This window comes from Artemia sp. Qi Xiang Cuo, chromosome 2 (assembly GCF_049724085.1).
Source record: "Artemia sp. Qi Xiang Cuo chromosome 2, ASM4972408v1, whole genome shotgun sequence".
Lineage (NCBI taxonomy): Eukaryota > Metazoa > Arthropoda > Branchiopoda > Anostraca > Artemiidae > Artemia > Artemia sp. Qi Xiang Cuo.
Window position 1 is genome coordinate 41,005,053 of NC_142795.1, and position 22,708 is coordinate 41,027,760.

General features: G+C 36.6%; 1 protein-coding gene across 4 annotated transcripts in view; it reads right to left on the bottom strand.

The window, feature by feature from the left end:
- The window catches only part of LOC148955234 (neurobeachin-like protein 1), a 227,589-nt gene extending 205,485 nt beyond the window's left edge, over positions 1–22,104 (bottom strand). For 3 of the 4 annotated variants that reach the window (XM_089101080.1, XM_089101086.1, XM_089101072.1), the window contains exons 1-2: positions 22,042–22,104; positions 4,656–4,813 (exon numbers count right to left, since the gene is read on the bottom strand). In XM_089101080.1, coding sequence (XP_088957206.1) covers positions 4,656–4,755 — 100 coding nt within the window. In that variant the 5' untranslated portion in view covers positions 4,756–4,813; positions 22,042–22,104. Of the gene's footprint in view, positions 1–4,655; positions 4,814–5,416; positions 5,436–22,041 lie in introns of those variants that run through there. The other variant, XM_089101076.1, reaches the window with a different exon arrangement.
- Between the last annotated feature and the right edge of the window lie 604 nt (positions 22,105–22,708).

A 22,708-nucleotide genomic window follows, 5' to 3' on the forward strand; every position in this document is an offset into this window, starting at 1 on the left:
AATTTGTTTATGGCAGGACTCGATATTTTACTCACTTATTACATATATACTGAAAAAAAAATGCAATCATATAAATAAATAAGAAATAAACCTCATGGGAACCACGAACCAATACTTACACAAGGTAGAAGACAGAATACAGCCCCCCATCCTTATTCATTAAGAAATTCTTTAACCTGTTTTTAAAAGAGGGCACACTCTCAGCCATCCTAGTGCTTTCCGGAAGAGTGTTCCATACCGAAACACCCACATGCCTAAATACAAAACTACACCTAGTAGTGTGTCGTCTCTCATGTACTAGGTCCGCAGAATTCCTTGTATCATAAGAATGGTACGCAGAATTCGATGAAAAAACATCATAAAAATAATTAGGTGCTAATTTATTTAAACACTGATACACAAAAATACCAGTCTGATAATTCCTCAACTGCCCAACATTTACAATATTAAACTGGTGATAACAATCCATTGTACTTTCACAGTTTTCAAAATCACCGAGCAGGCGCAGTGCTTCATTCTGCACAATTTGTATCCGTTTAAAATTTACAACAAAATTACTAGCCCACATAGAACAACCGTATACAATGTAAGGATGAATACGTGAATTATATAAAATTTTCAAAACTGAAACAGGAAAAACATGTTTAAATCTACGAATCAGCCCTAAGCCCCGCACAACTTTCACCGATACAATTTCACTATGGTAAGTGGCGACATCTTTGAAAGCTTTAAGACTAAGACCGTCTATTTCTGCTGAATTCGATTTTATTGCTTTCAGTACGTCGTCGAGATTAGACTGAGTGCACTTTACGAATTTCATGGAACGACCCTCCCCATGGTCATCAATAAACAGCTCGTTTTATACCCATGGTCAGCAACATCATTTTCAACATCAATTCCAAAATTTGCAAAATATTTACAAAACTCCTCACTAACACCTTTCTTACATTTAACTTGTTTTTCACCGACTACAAGTTCATCCACTGGGGCTATAGTGTCATTACCACGTAGTGCCTCATAAGCATGAGATATCCATTTTGTTCAACACAGTTGAACGTTCCGGAAATTCCGTCTTATAGGATGATAACCCCCTCAGAGTCCTCACTACAAGGGTTGTACGTTATGCCCTGGGGGCATATAAGGTTTATATAGAAAGTTGTTGTATAAATCATAGGCAGCGCGATCGCGCTGCCTAAGTAAAGAACGGCGACACTCGAGAACGAGAAAGGAAACGGGGAATGAGTAAAGAGGAGGACACTCCCCCACAACCCTCAGGGCAAGGGTTTTAAGTTATGCCCTTGGGGAATATAAGAACGATGTTGGCACAATGTATTATTTATTAATTTTTTCCTTTAGATCAGGGCACTTCGTATCGAAGAAGTTGTTGTAGAAACTTCGAAAAGGGCTCATTCAATTGGAAATTTGGAGTGGCTTGTGCCCTTTTTAATAGGCAAAAATAATCGGAAGGCGACTAACACCCCTTCCAAGTCCACTATTTCCCGAAACACATCCAATCAAAATTTTGAGATAGCCATTTTGTTCAGCGTAGTTGATTTCCAGATAGAAATTATGTTTTTGAGGCCAGTCCCCCACAGGCCTTAGGGTAGGGGTTGTAAGTTATACCCTGGGGGCATATAAGGTTTTTATAGAAAGTGTTGTCGTAGAAACTTCAAAACGGGCTCATTCGATTGAAAATTCAAAGGGCTAGTGCCCTTTTTATTTTTAAGAAGTGATTGAAAGTTCACTAATTTGCCTCTTATATCCAACTTTTCAACACACCCATATGATGAAAATTGTAAGATATACGTTTTAGTCACAGTAGCTGTAAGCTGGTGAACGAAAGTCTGCGAGGAGGACAACCACAGTTCTCGTGACCAGGGTTGTAAATAATTTCCTGGGGACATATAATGTTCTTATAGAACGCATTATCGCAGAAACTTCAAAAAGGACTCATTCAACTGGAAATTGGAATGACTAGTGCCATTTTTAATAGTCGAAAGTGATTGAAAGCAACCAACACCCCTTCCACGCCCACCATTTCCCCAAACACATCGGATAAAGATTTTGAGATAGCCATTTTGTTCCACGCAGTTCAAAGTTCAGGAAATTATACCTTTGAGTATGACATTCCCCCCATAGTGTTCATGGCAAGGGTTATAAGTTATACCCTGGGGCATATAAGGTTTTTATTGAAATCTTTGTCATAGAAACTTTAAAAAGGGCTCATTCGATTGGAACTTCAAAGGGTTAGTGCCCTTTTTAATATTAGAAAGTGATTTGAGGGCAACTAACCCCCCTCTCACGCCCATCTTTTCTCCAAACACATCCAATCAATATTTTAGATAGCCATTTAATTCAACTAGTTGAAAGTTTTGGAAATTAGGTCGTTCAGGAAGACACCCCCCCCCCCCCGCCCTCAGGGTAAGGGTTGTAAGTTATGCCCTGAGGACATATAAGGTATTTATTGAAAGCGTAGAAACTTCAAAATGGCTGAATCAATTCACAATTTAAAAGGCTAGTGCCTTTTTTACTAGTTGAAAGTGATTGGAGAGCGACTAATGCCCCCGTGACGCCCACCATTTTCCCAAACACATCTAATCAAAATTTGAGATATCCATTTTGTTCAACGTAGTTGAAAGTTCTTGAAATTAGGTCTTTTAGGATAAAAACCCCCACAGAGCCCTCAGTGCAAGGGTTGTAAGCTATGCTCTGGGGGCATATAAAGTTTCTATAGAAAGTTGTTATAGAGATTTCAAAAAGGGCTCATTTGATTGGAAATTGAAATTGCCCTTTTTAAGAGCAAAAAAATGAGTGGAGAATAATTAACCTTTACTGAAAAAATCATTTACACTTTACTGAAAAAAATACAAATGAATGTGCATTGTCAGTTTAATATACATATACTGATATTTAGTAGTCAAAATGTTAATATTGTTTGATTGATTAAAGTTATTAAAGTAAAACATTTATATTTTTTGACTAAAGTACAAATTATGTTCTGGCCTTGGGAAGGCATAGGGGTTTTGAGCCCAACTTACGTTAATTTCTGCTCGTTTTGAGTTTGACTCGGTTATTTATTGTAATTTCAGCTCGTTTTGAGTTTGACTCGGTTATTTATTGTAATTTCTGTTCGTTTTGGGTTTTCTTTATTTATGCTGATCTGTAGTAGTTTTACGCTTGGTAGATAATTTTATTTTTTTCTGCTCATTTTTAGTTTAATGGAGTTCTTTACTTTTCTTTGAAAAACTTATTTTGTGGAAAAAGTTTTTTTAATTAATATTGACAAAATAAAGATCTTTCACTGTTCAGATTGGTATTCCTTCCTCCCCAAATACTCTTATAACTAAAGGCTAGTTGAAGGGATAAATGACTCCTTCTTTTAGTTCACTATTCAGATTGACATTGATTCCTTCATAATTCCCCTATAACCAAAAGCCTTCCCAAGTGTGCAGACGTCTTGTCTACCCATCACCCCTACCAAATCCTTTACCATTCAATTTAACCCAAGCGTTAAGTTGCTCATGCAAACTTAACACTAAATGGCACCACAATCTTCGAAGCTGATCACATACATCATCTAGGTTTACTACTTGACCACGAACTTAGTTGAGATTTAAATTGATTCAACATGCAATAAACAAATATTAAAGGAAATTAAGTTCCTTTGATTAAATATTTCTTGGAAATGGAAACAAATAGCTCTAATATATTACATAAGTGGCTAAAAAAAACTATCCGTATTTAGAGGCCTAGCTTTTAAATTTGCCAAATTCAAATTAAGTTCCCTGTTCCTGCTTGGTCCTTGCCCCACACCCCCAGGTAATTGCATCCCCCTCTAATATGCACCCATTTTTCAAATTGGGCAAAAGACCTCACTCCTCTCCAGTATGTGCAGACAAAGGTTTGCTGAATTTGATAAAATTGTATATAAGGAAACTATCCTTATTTTTGTAGATGGTTCAAAAATAGCTACTAAGGCTTCAATAGGATCCTACCTTCCTCCTGTAAATCCATTCATTGAAGAAAAAAAAAAAAAAAAAAAAAAAAAAAAAAAAAACTTTCGATGCGTAATGGCACCTGAAATTAATGACAAAAATATAGGGCTTCATGATCGTTTAAATAATCTTTTGCCAAATTCTAAAATCCAAAAGATTTTAGTTTATCGAAACTCAATGCTGAGTTTTCAGCTCCAAGATTCAGGCTCAAAATATAAGCTAGACATAGATACCTTCTACAGTGTAACAGTTACATATCACTTGTTTCAAAGAATATAAAGACTTACCTCCAATAATTTCCTAAACACTTAGGTTTTATGGGTAAGCATTATGCCAACAAAATTGCTAAAATATTTCCCTGAATATTAAACAACCAAGGGAGAGACCCATTCTCCTGAGAAATATTACTCGGTGACAGTTGCAACAAATTATAAACCAAATTTATCCCTATTTCTCTCTCAAATCTATTCTTGATTAATTGATAGAATCCGTCCAGGCTTACTTATGTTGGGACTTAAAAAAAAGCAAAAAAAGCTTATTACTAGCAACTGAGCTTTAGGTATTTTACCATCACTAGACAGCATTTCTTTAAAGCAGAATAAATTTCAGGGCTAGTAAACTTTAAACAAGTAGCAAATATAAGTAATTTCATACTCTGACCTTGATGTCCAAATGTCCAAAAGCATGTAGAATTGACATCAGAACAACCTTCAGCTAAAGCTGCAAATTGCATAAAACTTTCAAGGGATAAATGACTCATTCTTCCAATACTGCCAAGAAATATGAATTGCTGAAGGCTTGTACATGTCAGTACATATCTAAAATATAGAGACTTTAAAATCTTATTTTTGCAAGCAAAACTGAAATAATTTAAACAAAATACATATAATATATGGTAGTTCTGCAATTTATATTGGTTTCACCTTGCTGGTATCATAAAACCATTTTCTTTGGCAAACAACTCTATGGAAGCGGAAACAGACATATCATATCATTCTTTGTTAATAAATTAAGATTGAGATTTGCGCTGTTAAACAGTGTGTCTGATATATAATTCACGTCATTTCTTATTTAGTTCAACTTAAGCCTAAAACTTAAGTGGTACTTCAGGTGATGATAAATTCAAAGGTGTCTTACAAATAGATTACAAATGGCATCTTATAAGTGGATAAGGCTGTTCCATCAACTGTGGTTGAGAAAAATGGATAAAAATGAACAAAGCGAAAAGGTTAGTAAAAAAATTAAAAATCAGATACAAAACTGACTAAAAACTGATTAACCCACGAAAACTTGAAAAAAACACGATCGTTGTGAAAAGATAAACATAAGAAATAACATGGAATTAAAAGGAACTAAAGCAATTTAAAATAGAATCAAACGTCAACATTACAAACAAAAAAGAATATAAAACTCCAATAAACCTTTCCGTTTTGAAGTAAATTTGACCGATTATAGGGATCTTCTGGCCTTTTTCTTTGCAAGCTAACTCCTGATTGGGTTGTGGTGAGAAGGGAAATGTTCTTCGCCCCTGGAATTGATAAAAGCCTTTAACCAAAGCTGATGCAAAGAGCCTGACGTCTGTTGTTTTGTGGAAGAAGCATAAATCTTTTTAAAATTGAGATAGGAAGTATGCAGGAAATTTACTGTGCTCCAGTATCATTTGGGATTTTCCAAGTTGGCCTATCCCTTAGGCAGGGGCGTCCCGATGGGGGAAGGCGAGGAGGGGCGCACCGCCCCCCAACGTTTTTGGAATTCGGTAAAATTTTCGCCCAAGGCAAACATTTCGGTAGAAATTTTGCAAAATCGGTCGAAATTTAGCAAAATTCTAGATTTCTGCAGAAAATTCGGCATAAATCAGGTAGCAATTTGGTAAAATTTACGAAGATCACCCCCCCCCCAAAAAAAAATGAGCCTCAGGACGCCTCTGCCCTTAGGTACCACAACGCTGTGATTTAAGAAAAACACAATCTGAACTAGGCAATCCTATGCCACATAAAAAAAATTGCAGGCACAATGCCAAAAAAATGTAACCAGACCAACCCTTAGTTTATCTAACAAACACGAGTTTCAATCTATTTTAGACCCTGGCGCCGCATCGGCGGATCGACCGAACGCCGCCGACGAGAGGCCTGGTCGACCGCCACCAAAGTGTCGCTACGCCGCCAGCGCGCCGCCACCGGCAGAGGCGGCGGCGTTCGGCTGACTTTAAATTACTTTTGAGGCAACTATTTACTGCATCAATCGCAAAGTCGGAGCTTTTCCTTCTAGTGTGGTTGGGTATTTCAATTTTCCTGATTAGAAATCAAGGACGGCTTGCACTATCCCGAAATTCTCGGGTATTTCCCAAAAAATTTATGCGTCAACCCGAAAAAAAAATTTGGTTCTCTGAATCCTCGAAAATCACGCGATCACGATGCCACCCCTAGCGATGTATCACAAGTGACTTTCCCTGCCAAATTTACTTTGTATACCATAATTCTTCACTGCTCTCTTGTTCGTTAATTTTCGTCTCTTTTGTTACTTTGCATCAAAACCAGACAGATGCAATATGCAATTGCAAATATTGCAATATACACAGTTCTTTAACGTTGATAAAAAAAAATATCGTCTTTATGAAATGTTTAAATAATTTCGAATGCAGTTTCCCAATCGCTATTTCTTACATCATTCGTAGTCAAGAATTTTATTTTCAAGTTGAATAGAATTATAGAACGTATTCACTACTATACAGCTCCAGCCTTCAGTTGGATTTTGAAATTGATTAATCAAAAAAAACTTTTTTCACAAAATAAGTTTTACAAAGAAAAGTAAAGAACTCCATTAAACCAAAAATGAGCAAAAAATAAAATCAAATAATCTAGCAAGCATGAAACCACCAAAAATCAGCATCGATAAATGAATGGAATCCAAAACGAACTGAAATTACAATAAATTACCGAGTCAAACTCAAAACGAGCAGAAATTAACATGAGTAGGGCTCAAAACCCCTATGCCTTCCCAATGCCAGAACATAATTTGCACTTTACTGAAAAAATATAAATTTTTTTACTTTTATAACTTTAATAAATCAAATACTTTTAACATTTTGATTACTAAATATCAGTATACGTATACTAAACTGACAATATACATTCATTTGTATTTTTTTAAGTAAAGTGCAAATTATGTTCTGGCCTTGGGAAGGCATAGGGGTTCTGAGCCCAACTCATGTTAATTTCTGCTCGTTTTGAGTGTGACTCGGTTATTTGTTGTAATTTCTGTTCGTTTTAGGTTCCAATTATTTATCGATGCTGATTTGTGGTGGTTTCATGCTTGCTAGATTATTTGATTTTATTTTTTGCTCATTTTTGGTTTAATGGAGTTCTTTACTCTTCTTTGAAAAACTTATTTTGTGGAAAAATTATTTTTAATTAATTTCTGTTCGTTTTATATTGACATAGTCTTTTCAGGGAAAAGTAAATAATACTTTAAATCATTTCGTTTTTTTTAAGACTTTATAGTTTGGCCTGCTATTTGTACGCTGGAGAAAATTTTCAGGAATTTTTAACAACATACACCCTTTTAAAAATCGGGACACAGTTGACCTGAAATGGAAAACTTGATACCATTTTCAAAAAAATATGTACACTTTCTTTGATAGCTTGGATCCACTTACGCTACTTTGATTTGGTTAAATTTTAAGAGCAGAAGTAGCCCTGAAAGTTTGAACATAATACCCTCATTCGTTCTTGGGATACTGATGAGATGCCTTATTGGGAATTAGCATTAACACAGTGTATTTTGATTTAACCTTAAGGCAACATTTAGTTTTTAAACATAATGGGCAAATGGTAGGGTGGGCGTGGGAGGGGGATTAGTTGCCGTGAATCACTTTCGGCTATTAAAAAGGGCATCAGCCCTTTCCGTTTTAAATCAAATGAGCCCTTTTCGAAGTTCCTACGACAACTCCTTCGATACGAAGTGCCCTGGCCTAAACAAAAAAAAAAAAAAAAAAAAAAAATAATACATTTTACCCACATCGATATTTACTATAAAAATGTCAAGCCTTCCAATCACTTTCGACTATTAAAAAGGGAACTATGCCTTTCAATTTCCAATCGAATGCGTCCTTTTTGAGTTTCTACGGCAACGCTTTCTATAAACACCTTATATGCCCCCAAGGCATAAATTACAACCCTTACCCTAAGGGCTGTGAGGGGGATTGTTATCCTCAGATTTCCAGAACCTAATTTCCAGAACTTTCAACTACGTTAAACAAAATAGCTATCTCAAAATTTTGATTGGATATGTTTGCGGAAATGGTGGGCGTGAGATGAGCGTTAGTTGCTCTCCAATCACTTTCAACTATTAAAAAAGGCACTGGTCTTTTCCATTTCCAATCAAATGAGCCCTTTTGAAGTTTCTACGAAAACGCTTTCAATAAAAACCTTAAATTCCCCCAGTGCATAACTTACAACCCTTGCCCTGAGGGCTGGGGGGGGGGGTTGTCATACTCGAAGACCTAATATCCAGAACTTTCAACTGCGTTGAACAAAATATCTCTCTGAAAATTTTGATTGGATGTGTTTGGGGGAATGGTGGGCGTGAGAGGGGGGTTAGTTACCCTCCAATCACTTTTGACTATTAAAAAGGGCACTAGCCCACTCAATTTCCAATTAAATGAGCCTCTTTTGAAGTTTCTACGACAACACTATCTATAAACAAAACTTATATGCCTCCAGGGCATAACTTACAACCGTTGCCCTGGGGACTCTGGGGGATTTATCATCCTCAAATACATAATTTCCAGAACTTCCAACTACGTTGAACAAAATGGCTATCTCCATACTTCGATTGAATGTGTTTGGGAAATGGTGGCCGTGAGAGGGGGGTTAATTACTCTCCATTCACTTTCGACTATTAAAAATGTCACTAGCCCTTTCATTTTCCAATCAAATGAGTCCTTTTTGAAATTTCTACAACAACTTTCTATAAAAACCTTATATGCCCCCAGGCCAAAACTTATAACCCTTGCACTGAGGGCTCTGAGGGGATTATCATCCTAAAAGACCTAATTTCCAGAACTTTAAACTGCGTGGAACAAAATAGCTATCTCAAAATTTTGATTGGATGTGTTTGGGAAAATGGTGGGCGTGGAAGGGATGTTAATTGCCTTCCCATCACTTTCAACTAGGGCACTAGCCATTTCAATTTCCAATTAAATGAGCCCTTTTTGAAGCTTCTACAACAACGAGTTCTATAAAAACCTTATATGCCCCCAGGGCATAACTTACAACCCTTGCCCTGAGGACTGTGAGGGAGTTTCCTCCTCAAAAACATAATTTCTATCTGGAAATCAACTACGCTGAACAAAATGGCTATCTAGAAATTTTGATTGGATGTGTTTGGGGAAAAGGTGGGCGTGAGAGGGGGATTAGTTGCCTTCAAATCACTTTCGACTATTAAAAAAAGGACTAGACCTTTGAATTTCCAATCGAATGAGCCTTTTTTCAAGTTTCTACAGCAAAGATTTCAATAAAAACTGATATGCCCCCAGGGCATAACTTATAACCCTTGCCCTGAAGACTGTGGGGGGAGTGTCCTGCTCAAAGGTATAATTTCCTAAACTTTAAACTGCGTGGAACAAAAAACGGCTATCTCAAAATTTTGATTGGATGTGTTTTGGGAAACTGTAAGCGTAGAAGGGGTGTTATTTGCCTTCCAATCACTTTCGACTATAAAACACTTTCGACACTAGCCATTTCAATTTTCAATCGAATGAAACCTTTTTGAAGTTTCTACGACAACGGTATCTATAAAAACCTTATATGCCCCCAGGGCATAACTTACAACCCTCACCCTGAGGATTGTGGGGGAGGGGATATGCCCCCAGGGCATAACTTAAAACCCTTGCAGTGAGGGCTGTGGGGGGGTTGTCATCCTCAAAGACCTCATTTCCAGAACTTAAAACTACATTGAATAAAATGTCTATCCCAAAATTTTGATTGGGTGTGTTTCGGGAAATGGTGGGTGTGGAAGGGCTGTTAGTTGCCTTCCAATCACTTTTGACTATAAAAAGGGCACTAACCATTTCAATTTACAATCGAATGAGCCCTTTTTGAAGTTTCTACAACAACGCCTTCTATAAAGACCTGATATGCCCCCATGGCATAACTTACAACCCTTGCCCTGAAGGCTGTGGGGGAGTGTCCACCTCAAAAACATAATTTATATCTGGAAATCAACTACGCTGAACAAAATGGCTATCTAAAAATTTTGATTGGATACTTTTCGGGAAATGGTGGGCGTGGAAGGGGTGTTAGTTGCCTTCCAATCATTTTCGACTATTAAAAAGGGCACAAGCCACTCCAATTTCCAATTGAATGAGCCCTTTTCGAAGTTTCTACGACATATTCTTCGATACGAAGTGCCCTGCGCTAAAGGAAAAAAATAACTTTGAAAACATTCATTCAGAAGTACCAGGCAGATTCAAATTAAAACGAATTGGTGTGACGAAAGCGATATTGACATCCCCACCTAACGTTGTGCTCGAGTGAGAATGGCGCCCTTGATCCAGTGACCAAGTTACATTAAAAGGCCAGGTCATAATAAAAGCTTTGAATTTGGGAGGTTCAAGGAAGAGTCATTGGCAGTCTTATGACCTCAGGGTACTAAATGTTGTACCCTGCAGTGGATTAAAAAATTCTATCTACAGTGGATTAAAAAATTCGATCAACCCACAAATGATGACCAAAAATATGCACAAATATAACAAATGTAACATTTGGAATATTATAACACTTTTTTAAAGCTTTGAAGAAAAGCAAAAAGGCTAAATACCCCTAACTACGCCTGAAAGCTATTTTAAAAAGAAACTCTTTGGAGATTTCCATGGATTCATATCCATAGCAGAAGTAGAAATCTTTGTCGTAGAAACTTGAAAAAAGGCTCATTCGATTGGAAATTCAAAGGGCTAATGCCCTTTTTAATAGTCGAAAGTGATTGGAGGGCAACTAGCCTCCCCCACGCCCATCATTCCCCCAAACACATGCAATAAAAAATTTTAAATAGCCATTTTATTCAACGTAGTTGAAGGTTTTGAAAATTAGGTCTTTAAGAATGACAACCCCTCCACCCCCACAGCCCTCACGGCAAGGGTTGTAAGTTATGCCCTGGGGGCATATAAGGTTTTTTATAGAAAGCGATGTTGTAGAAACTACAAAAAGTGCTCATTCAATTGGAAATTGAAAGGGCTAGTGCCCTTTTAATAGTCGAAAGTGATATAAAGGCAGCTAACCCCCCTCTCACGCCCATGTTTTCCCCCAACATATTCAATCAAAATTTTGAGATATCCATTTTGTTCAACGTAGTCGAAAGTTCTGGAAATTAGGTCTTTTAGGATGGTAACCCATCAGAGCCCTCGGTGCAAGGGTTGTAAGTAATGCCCTGAGGGCATATAAGGTTTGTGAAGAAAGTTGTTTTAGAAATTTTAAAAAGGGCTCATTTGATTGGAAATTGCCCTTTTTAGTAGTCGAAAGTGAGTGGAGATTAATTAACCCCCCTCTCACGCCCACCAAAGTAAAGAACGATGTTGGCACAATGTATTATTTTTTAAATTTTTTTTCTTGGTTTTAGACCAGGTCACTTTGTATCAAAGGAGTTGTCGTAAAAACTTCGAAAAGGGCTTATCCGATTGGAAATTGGAGTGGCTAGTGCCCTTTTTAAGTCGAAAGTGATTGGAGGGCAACTTGCCCCCCCCCCCCGTCCATCATTTCCCCAAACACATCCAATCAAAATTTTAAGATAGCCATTTGATTCAGCGTTGTTGATTTCCAGATAGAAAATATTTTTTGGAGGAGGTCACTCCCCCACAACCCTCAGGGCAAGGGTTTTAAGTTATGCCCTGGGGGAATATAAGAACGATGTTGGCATTATGTATTATTAATTATTTTTTCATTTAGACCAGGGCACTTTGTATCGAAGAAATTGACGTAGAAACTTAGAAAAGGGCTCATTCAACCGGAAATCGGAGTGACTTTTGCCCTTTTTAATAGTCGAAAGTGAATAAAAGGCAACTAACACCCCCTTCCACGCCCACCATTTCCCCAAACACATCCAATCAAAATTTTTAGATAGCCATTTTGTTCAGCGTAGTTGATTTTCAGATAGAAATTATGTTTTTGAAGAGGACACTCCCCCACAGCCCTCAAGGCAAGGGTTGTAAGTTATGCCCTGGGGGCATATAAGGTTTATATAGAACGTGTTGTCGTATAAACTTTAAAAAGGGCTCATTCGATTGGAATTTCAAAGGACTAGTGCCCTTTTTAGTAGTCGAAAGTGGTTGGAGGGCAACAAACCCCCCTCTCACGCCCACCTTTTCCCCAAACACATACAATCAAAATTTTTAGATAGCCATTTTATTCAACGTAGTTGAAATTTTTGGAAATTAGGTCTTTTAGGACTACAACCCCTCCACCCCTATATCCCTCGGGGCAAGGGTCGTAAGTTATGCCCTTGGGGCATATAAGGTTTTTATAGAAAGCGATGTTGTAGAAACTTGATTGTGAAAGGATAGAAAGGGCTCATTCAATTGGAAATTGAAAGGACTAGTGCCCTTTTAATAGTCGAAAGTGATTAAAGGGCAACTAACCCCCCACTCACGCCCACCATTTCCCCAAACACATCGAATCAAAATTTTGAGATATCCATTTTGTTCAACGTAGTCGAAAGTTCTGGAAATTAGGTCTTTCAGGATAATAACCCCATCAGAGTCCTCAGTGCAAGGGTAGTAAGTTATACCCTGGGGGCATATAAGGTTTATATAGACTCGTTATAGAAATTTCAAAAAGGGCTCATTTGTTTGGAAATTGAAATTGCCCTTTTTAATAGTCAAAAGTGAGTGGACAGTAATTAACCCCCCTCTCATGCCCACCATTTCCCCAAACACATTCAATCAAAGTTTAGAGATAGCCATTTTGTTCAATGCAGTTGAAAGTTCTGGAAATTATGTATTTAAGGATAACAAACCCCCCAGAACCCCCAGAGAAAAGGTTGTCAGTTATACCCTCGAGGCATATAAGGTTTTTATATATAGAGTTGTTGTAAAAACTTCAAAAGGGGCTCATTCAATTGGATATTGAGAGGGCTAGTGCCCTTTTTAATAGTCGAAAGGGATTGGAGGGTAACTAACCACCCTCTCACGCCCACCATTTCCCCAAACACATCCAATCAAAATATTCAGATATCCATTTTGTTCAACATAGTCGAAAATTCTGGAAATTAGGTCTTTTAGGATGACAACCCCATCAGAGCCCTCAGTGCAAGGGTTGTAAGTTATAACCTGGGGGCATATAAGGTTTTTATTGACAGCGTTGTCATAGAAACTTCAAAAGGGCCCATTTGATTGGAAATTGAAAGGGCTAGTGCCTTTTTTAATAGTTGAAAGTTATTGGAGAGCGACTAAAACCCCTCTCACGCCCACCATTTTCCCAGACACATAAAATCAAAATTTTTAGATAGCCATTTTGTTCAACGTAGTTGAAAGTTCTTGAAAATTAGGTCTTAAGAGGATGACAACCACTCTCACAGCCGTTAGGGTTGTAATTTATGCCCTGGGGTTATACAAAGTGTTTATAGAAAGCGTTGTTGTAGAAACTAAAAAAAGGCACATTTGATTGGAAATCAAAAGGCCTAGCACCTTTCTAATAGTCAAAAGTGACTGGAAGGCTTGACATTTTTACAGTAGAGATTGATGTGGGTATAATGTATTATTTTTTTGTTGTTGTTGTTGTTTAGACCAGGGCACTTCTTATCGAAGGAGTTGTCGTAGGAACTTCAAAAAAGGCTTATTCAATTGAAAATAGAAAGGGCTGATGCCCTTTTTAATAGTCGAAAGTGATTGGAGGGAAACTAATCCCCCTCCCACGCCCACCCTCCCATTTGCCTTTATGTTTAAAAACTAAATTTTGCCAAATCAAAATGCACTGTTTTACTGCTAATTCCCAATAAGGCATATCAGTAGTATCCCAAAAACGACTGAGGGTAGTATGTTCAAATTTTTGGGCATGCTTCTACTCTAAAAATTCAACTAACTCAAAAAACAATAAGTATATTCATGCTATCTTAGGAACTAAACAGATTTTTTTGCGAATGGTGCCAACTTTTCTATTTGGGGTCAACTAGAGGAGATAAGAAACTAAATTAAACAGTACTATTTATGTCCAGATTTTTAAAAGGGTGTATGTTGTTAAAAAATTTTCTCCAGCATACAAATAGCAGGCCAAACTATAAAGTCTTAAAAAAAGAAAAGATTTAAAGTATTATTTTCTATTTCCCTGAAAAGACTATGTCAATATAAAACGAACAGAAATTAATTAAAAAAACCTTTTCCACAAAATAAGTTTTTCAAAAAAAAGTAAAGAGCCCCATTAAACAAAAAAGAAGCAAAATTCAAATCGAATAGTCTACAGAGCGTGAAAATACCACAAATAAGCATCGATAAATAAATGAAACCCAAAACGAACAGAAATTACAATAAATAACCAAGTCAAACTCAAAACGAGCAGAAAATAACATAAGTTGGGCTCAAAACCCCTATTCCTTCCCAAGGCCAGAACATAATTTCCACTTTACTGAAAAGATACAAATGAATGTGCATTGTCAGTTTAATATACATATACTGATATTTAGTAATCAAAATGTTAATCTTATTTGATTTATTTAAGTTATAAAAGTAAAAACACTTATATTTTTTTCAGTTATATTTTTTTCAAAAAGCCTTTAATGTCTCATCTCGTTGTTTTTTTATGTATATTTTATAAGCCATATGATTTATTCTGTGAGGCATACAATTTATTTGCCATTTGAAGACCAATGTAGGAAGTTATTAGAATTTCTGTTTAACCTTTATTATATACGGTTAGGTAGATTGATAGGTCCAGTATTTTAGTGTTGATTTAAGTTTCCACTTGTTTGCCTTTTTTTTTTGTTAGACATGTTGGTACTGTATTTGTTAACTATTTGTGTTTCTTTTCTTTGCTTTTCTTTTTTTCTCTCTTTGTTTGTACTCCTCTAGTGCATTTTAAATGTATTGAAAGAGGGCAAAAATAAATTATTTTTATTATCATTATTATTGTAAGGTTTTTATAGATAGTCATAGAAACTTGAAAAAGGGCTCATTCAATTGGAAATTGAAAGGGCTAGTGCCTTTTTTAACTGTCAAAAATGATTGGAGGGCAACTAACCCCCTTCTCACACCCACCATTTCCCCAAACACATCCAATCAAAATTTTGAGATAGCTATTTTGCTCAACATAGTTGCAAATTTAGGAAATTAGGTCTTTGAGGATGATAACCCCCTCAGAGCCCTTAGGGCAAGGGTTATAAGTTATGCCCTGGGGGCATATAAAGTTTTTATAAAAAGTGTAGTCATAGAGACTTCAAAAAGGGCTCATTTGATTGGAAATTGAAAGGGCTAGTGCCCTTTTTAATAGTCAAAAGTGAATGGAGAGCAACTAACCCCCCTCTCACGCCCACCATTTCCCCAAAGCACATCCAATAAAAATATTGAGATAGCCATTTTTTTCAACGTAGTAGAAAGTCCTGGAAACTAGCTTAGGTCTTTGAGGATGACCACCCCGCCCCTCAGCCTTCAGCGATAAGGTTGTAAGTTATGCCCTGGGGGCATATAATGTTTTTATAGAAATTGTTGTTGTAAAAACTTCAAAAAGGACTCATTCAATTGGAAATTGAAAGGGCTGTTACCCTTTTTAATAGTCGAAAGTAATTGGAGAGAGAATCCCTCCATGCCCATCATTTCCCAAACATTTCTGATCAACATTTTGATACGGCCATTTTATTCAACGTAGTGTAAAGTTCTGGAAATTATGTCTTTGAGGATGAAAACCCTTCCTCCATAGCCCTCAGGACAAGGGTTGTAAGTTGGCCTTGGGGCATATAAGGTTTTTATAGAAAGTTTTGTCATAGAATCTTCAAAAAGGGCTCATTCAATTGGAAATTGAGAGGACTAGTGCCTTTTTTGTTAGTAGAAACTGATCAGAGGGCAAATGCCTCCCCCCATGCCCATAATTTCCCCAAACACTTCCAATCAAAATTTTGAGATAGCCATTTTATTCAACGGATCAGAACGGTCTGGAAATTATGTCTTTGAGGATAACAAAACAGCCAGCCCTCAGGGTACAGGTTGTAAGTTATGTCCTGGGGACATATAAGGTTTTTACAGAAAGTGTGGTCATATAAACTTCAGAGGGGCTCATTGGATTGGTAATCAGACGCTCTAGTTCTCTTTTTAAGAGTCAAAGTGATAGGAGGGCAGATACCCCCCCCAACACACACATACATCATATTGTCCTGAAATGCATCTAATAGATATTTTGAGATAGCTATTCTATTCAAAATGGTCTAATTACCACATAACAAGGCCTTTGGGGTTGAAACAATCCCTAGAGATTAGGAGCAAGGGTTGTAAGCTATGCCCAGGGGTTACTTAAGGTTTTTATGGAAGGGATTGTTGTTTAACTTTAGAAGAGGCTCAGTTTTTCTCCCAGAAAAAGACTACAGCAATATAAAACAAACTGAAATTAATTAAAAAAAACTTTTTTGACAAAAATTTTTTTTTAAAGTAAAGAGCTTTATTAAATCAAAATGAACAAAAATAGAATCAAATAATCTACCAAGAATACAGCTACCACAAATCAGTATCAATAGATAAATGAAATCCAAAACAAACAGAAATTAAAATAAATTACAGAGTCAAACTCAAAACTAGCAGATATTAATATGAGTAGGGTTCTAAACCCCAAGCTTTCTAAAAGCCAGAATATAATTTGTACTTTACTGAAAATAATTCTTTTAAATGTTTTCATTTTTACAACTTTAAGAAATCAAAAATCAATTCAGATTTTAAGCAATAAATATCAGCATATGTATATTAAACTGACAATGCACATTTTTCAGTAAATTCATTTGAATTTTTTTCCGTAAAGTACAAATTATATTCTGGCTTTTAGAAAGCTTGGGGTTTAGAACCCTACTCATATTAATTTCTGCTTGTTTTGAGTTTGACTCTGTTATTTATTTTAATTTCGGTTTGTTTTGGGTTTAATTTATTTATTGATACTGATTTGTTGCAGTTGTATTCTTGGTAGATTATTTGATTCCATTTTTGCTCATTTTGGTTAAAAAGAGTTCTTTACTTTTTTTAAGAAACTTATTTTGTTAAAAAAGTTTGTTTAATTAATTACAATACATAGCTCTTTTGAAAGTACTAAAAATAATCAAGGAGGCACACTTGTGCCTCTATAAAGAGGTGACCCACCACAATGTTAAGCGATTTCCGGTCCTAGCGGTCGCAGAGCGACAGCGGTGATCGCATTTTGTAGTCCAGGCTCCAACTAAGAAACATGCAAAATTTCACCCCCCTCCGACTTTATCTTTATGGGTAAAAGTGGACCGGAAGTTTCGACCCTCCGACCAAAGCCCCCCTTTAGCGTTATCTGATTGGGCGGAAATTTAGAGATTAGGCTTTCATCAGGCCCTGGAGATTAACTTCGAAATTTCAGCTCAATCCGATCACTCATTCCCTGTTTTCCAAAAACCAAATATAGCCACTTAAAGTTCATTTCTTTTTTTTTTATTAGCCACGCCTACAGGCCACAGTTGGCAACGGATCCCGGTGAATGAGGACTCATTCGAACCGGAATTTGACCTGTTAGGGCCGTTTGATATTTTCAGACCAAAAAAATTATCCCCCGAATTTACATTTACGAAAAACTCGTTTTCCCATAAGAGCCCATGTTAATTTTTCCCACCACAGCCCCCCTTTAAGGTTGTCTGATTGGGCTGAAATCTAGAGGATAAGCTTTCCTGGGGCCTGGGAGCTTGTCCTTAAAATTTCAGCTCAATCCGATCACTCCTTCCCTGTTTTCTAAAAACCAAATATCAAGTTTTGTGGGTATTTGCTTGCGTCAAAAATACATCGCACAGAATAAAAATAATGTAATGTCTCTGTGGTACAGTGGTCGCTATTCCTGACTGTCAGGCGGAAGATCCGAGTTCGATTCTCCGTCAGAGAAATTTTTTGTATATTGAATTTAAAGTTTAAAAAAGAAACTCAGTTTCTTTTTTAAATCCAATCTATTAAATCCTTCAGCTCAACAGGCATCTCCAGAAGAATATCACAGTCGGCCTTCAGGTTACAGGTAAGTCTCCACTGCTTTGATAACATGGGGCCTGGGGCAGCTGATAAAAATCTTACTGTGCATTTGATTTGAGTATTCAGGAATTAAAAGCCTTAACACAAGAATCTTCAAAAGCGGGGGGTTTGGGAGGCGGAAGTCCCCCATCTTTAACTCCTCAAAAGATCAGCTAACAGTTAGTCAAGCAGTAATAATTTATAAACTGTACAAAAACGTGCAGAAATTATTTGAAAAAAACTACGTTTTCTAAAGAGTTAAAGAGGCTGAGCCACAAGTTCGAACCTTAAAACGTACAGGGATTAGGAGGTGCAGTTGGGGGCTGCCGCCCCCAAACCCCCGCTTCTGTATATGAAAGGGGATGTGCCCTCCTCAATGCCTCACTCTTTACGCTAAAGTTTTTATTGTTTAAAATAAAGAGTTGTGAGAAAGTCAAACTTTAGCTTAAAGAGTGAGGCGTTGAGGAGGGCACAGCCCCTTTCATATACGGAAGCGGGGGTTTGGGGGCGGCAGCCCCCCAACTGCACCTCCTAATCCCTGTACGTTTTAAGGTTCGAACTTGTGACTCAGCCTCTTTAACTCTTTAGAAAACGTAGTTTTTTTCAAATAATTTATTATAAAGAACAAGGTATTGACACGAGGGCAAACCCCCTCATATATGTAATAATTTCTGTTTGTTTTAAGTTTTAATGTTGCTCCTTACTTTCAGTAAAAACCTTGATTTTTTACTTAATTACTGATCCTGTTTTAAATAATACTGGGAAAACCAGAGCCCCCTTCATGGAAAATTCCTCCATGGAAGGATCCTCCCATGTAACCCCCTCCTACCCTTCACCAGAAAAAAAAACAACCCTGAAAATGTCTGTAAACTTCCTAATAACCAATACTATATGGAAACAATGGGCAAAGTTCAAAACTTGCAGCCCTTTCTCCAGGGACTTTGGGGAATTAAGTTGTCCTCAGAGACATAGTTATAAAATGTTTTGACTAAGCTGAACAAAATGGCTATCTCAAGATTTCAATAGGATGACTTTGGGAAAATAATGAGCATTGGAGGGGACCTAGTTGCCCCCCAATTTTTTCGGTCACTTAAAAAGGGTACCAGAACTTTTAATTTCCATACAAATGAGCCCTCTCACAACATTCTAGGACCACAGGATAATTACAATCACCCCTGAAAAAAAAAAAAAATGAACATGCATCTGTGATCTTTCTCCTTGCAAAAATACCAAATTCCACATTTTTGCAGATAGGAGCTTGAAACCTCTAAAGTAGGGTTCTCTAGTACTCTGAATCTGATGGTGAGATTTTCATTAAGATTCTATGAATTTTAGAGGCTGTTTCCCCCTTTTTTTAAATAAGACAAATTTTCTCAGGCTTGTAACTTTTAATGGGTAAGACTGAACTTGATGAAACTTATATATTGAAAAAAAAAATCCATAAAAATCCAATTCTTTTGATGCATCTATTCATATGAAAATTCTGTTCTTTAGAGTTTTGGTTACTATTGAGCTGGGTTGCTCCTTACTTATAGTTTGTTACCATGATACAGTTTGTTACCATGTTACAATTTGTTACAGTTTGTTACCATAAACTGTTTGATCAGTACAGCACATAGTCCAAATTTGTAAGAAACTTAACCACCAGTCTTGAATTTGAACCACAAGTCTTGTGGAATTTTTTTTTTTTTTAGTAAAAGGGAAATATAGTCTAAAAAAATAATTGATATGCAGTTCAAATTTGTGACTGCAATTCGAACTGTAAGTGTCAAAATTATCATTTTTTGGAGACAACATGCTTTTAAAGTGCTACAAAACACCCTAAACACAATGCAGACAAAGATCTATTTTTACAGAAAAAAGCTGAACTTTTAATCTGTGTATAATTTAGCTATTATTATCATTTTAGCCATTTATTATCATTGATCAGTATGGTACATAGTCCAAATTTGTTACTTGTGGTCCAGTTTAAGAAACTAGACCACCAGTCTTGAATTTGAACCACAAATATTGTGGAATATGTTTTTGTTTTTAGTAAAAGAAAATACAGTCTAAAAAAATAATTGATATTTTTGTTTTTTAAGTTGATATAACCTTCCAAACACCTGTCTTAAAGTCTTTGTCATTTTCCTATTGAGCTTTTAAAACATCTAACATAACCTTTGCTACCTGCATCACAACAAAAATCTTTGACTCAAGAGCATTATCTAGTCTTTTGATTGCTTGTTCCAAAAGATTGTTTGAAGCCATTTCCTGTACTGACACCTTTTCTTCCTTTCTATTGATGTCACTTTCTAATGCAATTATAGATTTTTTTTTCTATTTTTTGAGCCTTTTTTTTCAACGCACAAGGCTCTTCTTCTTTGTGCTGCTTTCTCTCTTCTTCTTTTGTCTCTTCAGATTTTTTGGCAGCTAAGCTTTCAATATGTTTTTCATACGCCAATTGGATAGACCTTGCAAATAAAATTATCTCAGGTTCAGGTTTGATGCAGGTTCAGACAATGATGGTGGGGATTCAACCCCAGCAGCAATGTCTGATTCTGTTAAGTGCCTTTCTTGAATTAGAGAAACTGTGTTCTACATTTACACTTGAAAGTGAAATGATGAGACTAGCATGCATGACATTGGTCAAATTAGGATAACTCTCATCCTTGTTACAGGATAACTATCAACTTGTTGGTCAGTTAGGTCTTTAGCTTCATCTTCCACCTGGATCAAACACCACTCATCTTGCAAACAGCCAACATCAATACTAATTGACAACACCTTCAGCTAGTGCTCCTTTAATAGTCAGAGGATCTTTTCTCAAAGAATAAACTAGGAATTTCCTGTTGAACAAGAACGTCTTCCTTATGAGTAGAGGGAATTTTTGCTGTTAACAGCAACAATAAAATGTTGAAGAATCAAACAGTTTCTGGTAATAAACTGTAAGTAGGCAGCAATCCAGCTCAATAGAAACCAAAAATCATGAAACAGGAATACTGATGCCAATAGATATATCAGGGGAATTGGCTTGTTATACTGATTTCAAATATATAAATTTCATTAGATTTAGTCTTACCCATCAAAGGCTACAAGCCTGAGAAAACTTGTCTGAATTTTGAAAAAAGGGGAAAACACCCCCAAAAAGTCATAGAATTTTAATAAAAATCACACCAGCAGGTTTAACATATCAGAGAACAGTACTGCATAGGTTTCAAGCCTGTATCTGCAAGAATGTGGAATTTTGCATATTTTGCCACAAGAGAGATCATGGATGCATGTTTATTTGTTTCTATTTGATGTATGTTTATTTGTTATATATTTCTACATTAAGGGGGGGGGTAAATTTTGTTTCTGATGTAAATGGGAGGTAAGTTTAAACTTTACCCCTGCCCCTAATGTAGAAATATATACCCTGAATTGGCATATATAGGGGGGGGGCTAAAATCCATTTCCAATAGAAATAATTATTATATTCATAATCAGCATAAAAAAAGGCATTGAATGGTGTATTCACTTTATTCCTAACTCAATAATATGGTTTGGTAAATATTTACCCAAATCTCTAGCATTTTTATTGAGGAGGGAGCCAGGGGGTGTAAGAGTGGTCCATATCTAGATAGTCAAGGGGCATGGTATATGTAATAATTTTTCCCCATATTACTGGGGGATCAAATGACCCCCCCCCCCCAGAAAACGCCCCTGCTTGGGCCCTAACTGTTGAATTTCTGGGCCAGAAGAAATGTTTTTGTGACCATCAAATAGCCTATGTTGTGCAACAAATGGTAGCCCTTGTATTAGCATTTTGGGATCCTCAAACTACTCCATCACAATAAATTACTTTTCTGAATAAACCATAAATGAACAACTCACTCAAGCTATACTAAACAAGCTATAGTGTCTATCCCTAAAAAGAAACAGTTATCCATGTTAAAATATTTCAAACTATGCCGCGTTTAAAGGCCGGACAAACTTATGGTCCGCTTACACATTGCGGAAATCCGTCCGTTTCTGTTCGAACTATGGCTAAAATAACACTACGTTTTAAGGCAAAAATTTCAAATTATTGCAATAGCATGACGGATGTTCTTACCCTCTTCTGAAAGCTGTTGAGCAATAGAGAGCCAAATGACACCTTTTTTCGTAGTTTTCTTATAGCCTGGGTGCACAGGATCATAAAAGCTGGGGTAGCCTTGAACCAAAGTTATAAGATCGTGTACTTCTTGATAATACATGCTCATGGTTTTATTAATTCAAAAATCTTGCCAAGATTCCATCCTGATTTGGCCAAAACATTGCGGAAAGCTAGAGATTTGTTCTAGCACGAAAACGGACGGAATTTCCGCACGGATTGCTAAATCCGCATGAATTTCCGCAATGTGTAAACGAACCATTAGCTTTTTTTCGGCGCTTACTAGGGCCGTTCATACTAAGGCCGTTACTCATCTTTGTGCTAAAGGGCTAGGCACACGTAGCTGATTTCGGAAACTGATTTCAGCAAGGTGTATTCTACGTCGAGTGATTCTAATTAATGATGGTA